The sequence below is a fragment of the Trachemys scripta genome, chromosome 10, assembly GCF_013100865.1.
Source record: "Trachemys scripta elegans isolate TJP31775 chromosome 10, CAS_Tse_1.0, whole genome shotgun sequence".
Lineage (NCBI taxonomy): Eukaryota > Metazoa > Chordata > Testudines > Emydidae > Trachemys > Trachemys scripta.
This window is the reverse complement of record NC_048307.1, coordinates 54,438,793-54,444,999: the sequence shown is the minus strand read 5'-3', so window position 1 is coordinate 54,444,999 and position 6,207 is coordinate 54,438,793. Positions and strand designations below refer to the sequence as shown.

Sequence of the window (6,207 nt, the reverse complement as noted above, 5' to 3'; positions counted from 1 at the left end):
AGTGGCTTTGCTCAGATACTTGCAAACACTGGAAAGGGTAGCCTGTAGGTGTAAGAGGATTCTATCAAAGCCAGTACACGAGGCTCTGCCGGTCGCATTGTTCAGCTAATTAAAATACACTTGGAAAGGAAGAGAGCAAACGTATGCCTCAGCCGAGTCCTGGCCCCATTTACATTGCAAAAGCCTACACCGTTATTTTGTTATTGCAAATATAGATTCTAGGACTTTCACAAGAACAATTTTTAATTCGCCGTTGACAGGCAGGGGAGTTTGTTTAGTGCTGAATAGGAAGGGAACGCAGTCCTTTTGAAAGAAAGCTAAGTAGTTTCACGCCACCAAAGTGGCAGAATTGGTAAGGAATGTCTGGTGGGACAAAGACCCCGGTGCACGTAGCGCCCCAGTTCCCAGAGGCTGCAAGATCGCTTTAGTAAACTCCAAATCTGGAATTAAAACAAACAGCTAAACCGAAATCCAGGAGCTTCCTCTTCCCTCCCCTCCCAGCCCCCTGTAAGCAAAGAGAGACACAACTTAAAAAAAAAAAAAAACCTGCGCCAGGCTTAGCTAAAATGCATGCACAACCATCAGCCTGGAGTTGACTTTCCAAACGGGGGAAGCTTGTTTAGAGCCTGGGATTGTGTTTAGCAACCTAGGAAACCCTAAGAAGCCAGTACTTCTCTTCCCCCATCCCCACTTGTCCCCACTGTTTTGTAAATATTAACAAGGTTGTGTGAGCCATTCTCTCGCAGTGTGGACTTTTCTCTTTTTTTATTCTAGGGAAAGTTCTTCGCTTCCCCCACCCTTTCTCTGCAAGCAACACACCTGCCTGCAAACAGAAGGTTTCAAAATCAATATTGTATTTGTCACTTTTCTGTCTCCTTTTTCTCTCTCAACAGCCCCGCTTGCCACTGAAGCGAATTGTGGATTTATGGAGGAAAATTAGCATAAATTATTACCAAATCGGGAAACGTGTGTGGTCCTGCTTGTGGGAAAGGAGGCTATTGCGAACCTTCCATGCAGAAAGGTGGTCCAGGGTGGGCTTCATGGAAACAGTGAATGGCTATTGCACGAAATAGATTTCCATTGGGTTTGCACATTGATATAATTGACTTATGTGTATTTTATACAGTTTTCCCAACACTTCCCCTCCGCTCCTTATTTGAATTAGGCTTCAAAAAAGCGTCTGTTTGTTTTGGTTTTCCGCACAATGGGCATTGATTCACTTTGCAAGCAGCCCCTCTCGCCCTCCTCCCCCTTCCCGAATGTTGGTTTTAAACGAGAAACGCACACCCTGTAAATTACACTTAAATCCTTCATTTTGGGGCGGGGGGGGGGGCGCGGACGTCTCTTCCAAGACTAGCATTTGTTTGACACTGAACATGGGACAAAACTTCTGTATTAATTAAGGAGATCACTCGCCTACCCCTTACCTCTTCTTCTGTGAGATCCCTTTACCCTTAAAAAAATCGGGCCACTCAAAAACACACATCGTTTGTACTCGGAGCAACACGTGATAGCAGAAATCGATTTTTCTGGATCTTTATAGGTTTATGGGGAAAAAGGGATCGGGCAAAAATATTTGTCCCTCTTTGGATTCCTGTTTTTAATTAGTCCGAAGTTTCCTCGGAGTAATGATTTTGACAGTGTCCCTCTGGGACAAAACCAAACCGTGGATTGTAATAAGAAGAATAAAAAAATGGTTTTGGAAACTAGGGGGAAGGGGAAGACAGGAATTCTCCTTGGTTGTCCCAAGGGGCTAGAGGAGGAGTTTTGGCTCATTTCACAGGGCAGTTTCTCCGAAACTCTAGCGAACATTTATCATTACATCTCCTCCCACTCCAAAAAAAGTTTGGAGCTTGGGAGTCTCCCCCCCCTCCGCAATTTAAAGGAGCCATTGAAGAGCTCATAGTTTGTTAATGAAACAAGACGGGTTAAGTGTTGAGAACACTAAGATTATTGACTCTGAACAGCCCGTCCCCGAGTTCCGCACAAAGAGTCTTCTGTAGGGAGGATAGGACAGCTGGCTTTGTTTTAAAGTAAGGAAATATTACACTCCTTGGACCCCTAGAAATACAACTAGTTTTACATTATTCTCTCGTCGGCTTCCAGAGAAGGGAACTCGTCCAGCCCGACTTGAACTGGGGGAAGCACAAACTTAAACGCTTTGCGTCCAGTTGTAGCATGAAATGAGCGTTCAACAACTCTTGCAAGTATTCAGGGAGGCTTGCTCGGCGGTAACTTTCCACCGGTCTCAGGATTAGTCATTCCCATGTAGTAAAGAGCATCTCTCAGCAGATCGCAGCGTGCAGACAGACGGACAGCAGGCGCTCCCCCCTCCCCCCTCACTTATTTTTGCTGAATTAAGAAGGTGACATTTTTCTTTTCTTCAAGTACTTCTGTTAATATTGAAAAACGTGTGCTTGCATCTCAAGCGGGCGCGCTCAGACTCTGCAACCATTTCAATATTAATGACATTGTTTAATCTCCTAAATTCCTCGTGTTTAAGTTACGTTTTGGTGAGTTATTGACCAGCTCCGAAATATGTGTGTGTGATGTGTGTGTTTTACACCACAAAGGATCTTTCTCACATAGCCCATGGCTTGCACCTACTGTGTCCATCTTTTATCATTGCTTAGAGGTGACATACATTATATACAACTTCCTTAACATATGACAGGCGCCTAGACATTCTTTTGGGCCTGATCTTGCAGCATTAATGTCCTGAGTTCACCCGTGGATTTCAACGCAACTGCATATCTGAGTACAGTTTCCAGGATCGGGCCCTTAATAGACGGGACCCTGCAACATACTGTAACGTAATTATTAAGATTTGGATAACACATTGTGTGTGTGTGTGTGAATATATACACCCACATACACTTGTGTGTATAAACATAGACACGCACAATGCACACAGACATCAGCACATTATTTATCTCTAAATGCACATTTCCATTACAGAACGCTTCGAGTTGTGCTAGCTTGGAGATTAAACCATATTTAACATGTTAACAAGGTAGAGGGGATAAATAATCCAATTCTTTAAACAGTCCTGCATACATTGGTGTGAAGGATGTTTGCCTGGTTAGAACAGGAACTATGATTAAACATTGTTTTTACAGTCACAGCTGTTACTGGTATCGCCTGGGATCCAGTAAAATTGCCACAGGTCTGAAATCAAACTGAGAGACAATTTACATAAATCAGACTCTCCAATATCTAAAATAACCCATGGTGTTTTCTTTTCAATATGACCACAACTTTGTTAAGACCAAAACGTTGGTGGTAACAAAACAAACACTCCTTTTTAAATTTCAGGGGAAGTAGCTCACAGAGTAATGAAAACTTCGACATGTTTGTTGAGTCGGACCCCAACACTGCATTTTCATCAGCCTAACCCTTAAGAAACCAGGCTTGGGCTCCGTTTGACTTGGCAAAGAGAAAGTCTCTCGTTAAAGGAAAAAGCCTTGCCTTGAGTTAGCCAACAATACAAATCAGATAACAATGCAGAACAAACAGAATACCCCAGCCAAGCAATTTCCATGTCAAACATCCCACTGCTCAGCAGCTCCATTTGTAAGTGTGAATTGCAGACTAAGCTCCCTGGCAAAGTCCACAGAAAGGTTAGTGCATACCTTCGCACGCACACTGTTACCGGGTGCCATCACACTTCAATTCCGGTGGCTGAGCCTTTTCACCCCTCGCCTTGTCTTCAAATGGAAATGATTCCTATTGGCCCAAGGTGTCCATGTAAATAGGTGTAAATGAAACCAGATTATGCCTTTCTTTCAGCCCACCCTCCTCCCTCTCTCCCTCCTCCCAAGGCGATTGTCATATGATAGCAAAGAAGTGGCACATTAATGAAGCGCCTCTACAGGGGTCTTTTCTGCTCATGTCACCACATAAAACTATCAGATGGTTAGAGGAAGGACATGGAGGCAAGTACTTAGCTCATCTCGGCTGCAGAGAAGCCAGCGAGCCCCTGCTCCGTTTCAGTTGCCGCTGGGGGTGAAATAACCCGATCCCTGATTCCGCCTTCCGAGGAAAAGGGAGGGGAGCGAGAGGATTCCCACAGACCAGCCAGCTCCCTGCCGCCTCGGACTAAAACTAAGCGGAGCGGCCGGAAAGGGAGTGTGAGAACCAGGAGGAATCGGGCAAGGAGACTAGACTCGCAGCTGCATCCCGGATGCGGACTGTCAACTTCCAGCAACTTTAAGGTGGGCATTGCTGGCGGGGAGGGTCCCCTCCCAGCCCCTTCTCTGCCCTGCTCTAGGGGGGTCCCCTCCCAGCCCCTTCCCTGCCCTGCGCCGGGCGGTGGGGTCCCCAGCCTTTCTCTGCCCTGCTGCAAGGGGGTCCCCAGCCGGCAGAGAAACAGCTGAAGTAACTTGGCGGCTGAGCGCGGTGGCTAGCTCGGGAGAGGGGCGGATCGCTTTCCCTCCGGGGGCTGGAGGGGTTTGGGTGTTTTTACCCCTGAGAGATCAACTCCGATCTGTCTCTTATTAGTGCCTCACACGCCTGCCCTTCCCCTCCCTTCTCCCCCCGCACACACACACACACACACACACACACACACACACACACACACCCAGGCCAGCTTTAAAGCGTAGCCCGCCTGCCCCCTGCCTTACCCCGCTCGCCCCTCCGCAGATCTCGGCGGGTCCCCAGCGAAGATGCCTCGCCCGGGCAAGAACACGTACAGCGACCAGAAGCCGCCCTACTCCTACATCTCGCTGACGGCCATGGCCATCCAGAGCTCGCCGGAGAAGATGCTGCCCCTGAGCGAGATCTACAAGTTCATCATGGACCGCTTCCCCTACTACCGGGAGAACACGCAGCGCTGGCAGAACTCCCTGCGCCACAACCTCTCCTTCAACGACTGCTTCATCAAGATCCCGCGCCGGCCCGACCAGCCGGGCAAGGGCAGCTTCTGGGCGCTGCACCCGAGCTGCGGGGACATGTTCGAGAACGGCAGCTTCTTGCGGCGCCGCAAGCGCTTCAAGGTGCTCAAGTCCGACCACCTGGCCCCCAGCAAGCCCGCGGACGCCGCCCAGTACCTGCAGCAGCAGGCCAAGCTGCGGCTCAGCGCCCTGGCGGCCGGCGGCACCCACCTGCCGCAGATGTCCGGCTACAGCCTGGGGGTCTCCCAGCCCTCCAGCTTCAAGCACCCCTTCGCCATCGAGAACATCATCGCCCGCGAGTACAAGATGCCGGGCGGGCTGGCCTTCTCCGCCATGCAGCCCATGCCGGCCGCCTACCCGCTCCCCAACCAGTTGACTACGGTGGGCAGCTCCATTGGCACCGGCTGGCCCCACATGTACAGCCCCGGCATGATAGACACGGCCACCCCCATCTCCATGGCCAGCAGCGATTACAGTGCCTACGGGGTCCCCCTCAAGCCCCTGTGCCACGGGGGCCAGACTTTGCCAGCCATCCCGGTGCCCATCAAACCCACCCCGGCGGCGGTGCCGGCCCTGCCGGCCCTGCCAGCGCCCATCCCCACCATCCTCTCGAACTCGCCCCCCTCACTCAGCCCGACCTCGTCCCAGACAGCCACCAGCCAAAGCAGCCCCGCGACGCCCAGCGAGACCCTGACCAGCCCCGCCTCGGCCCTGCACTCGGTAGCCGTGCACTGACACGGCCAGCCCGGCCTGGACACTCCGCCCGCGGCTCGCTCCCAACTTTCCTCGGCGTTTTCTTGCTCCTCGAGAGGAGAGAAAACTCCCGGCGGGAACACTTGAGGTTTGCTATTCCTGTGAGCGGTCTTCGCTTTGCCTTTCTGGCGTAGCCTTGTTTAATGGCTCGAGCCCCTGTCGGTTTGGGGGTTGTTCCTTAACTTAGTTTTAAACACTCGAAAAGTGTCTAGCCCCCCCCCCACCCCGTGTGTGTATAAAGTGCCATTTGCATCACTAAGTTTCCAAAGGTACTTAAGGCACCTTCCTCCCCCCGAAATGAGTGCTGGAGAGTTAGACAACCCTGTCACACTTTGCCCGTTTCCCTTCCTTTGTCTGGGAAGAGCAACGTTCTTCCACCCGACCTGTCTTTAAAACCATCAACAGTTTGAAGTGGTTGCAGATGGCTTCGTGAAAACAATTAATGTTTCCAGTTTCCAAGTGACAAATCAGCTGGATTTTGGAAACGCTTAAGTTTCGTTTCAAATTTATTTTTTTACACACAGTTTAAAGATTGCGGGATCTACACGAACCCCTGGTG

At 50.3% G+C, this 6,207-nt stretch overlaps 1 protein-coding gene across 1 annotated transcript; it reads left to right on the top strand.

Annotated features, from left to right (window-relative positions):
• Positions 1-4,665: 4,665 nt before the first annotated feature.
• On the top strand, positions 4,666-5,630 carry FOXB1 (forkhead box B1). Its single transcript, XM_034784200.1, has one exon. The coding sequence runs from the start codon at positions 4,668-4,670 to the stop codon at positions 5,628-5,630; it is 963 nt and encodes a 320-aa protein (XP_034640091.1). The 5' UTR covers positions 4,666-4,667.
• The last annotated feature ends 577 nt before the right edge of the window (positions 5,631-6,207 follow it).

Coding starts and splice junctions, on each gene's coding strand:
- FOXB1 (XM_034784200.1), top strand. CDS start 4,668: ATGCCTCGCCCGGGCAAGAACACGTACAGCGACCAGAAGCCGCCCTAC.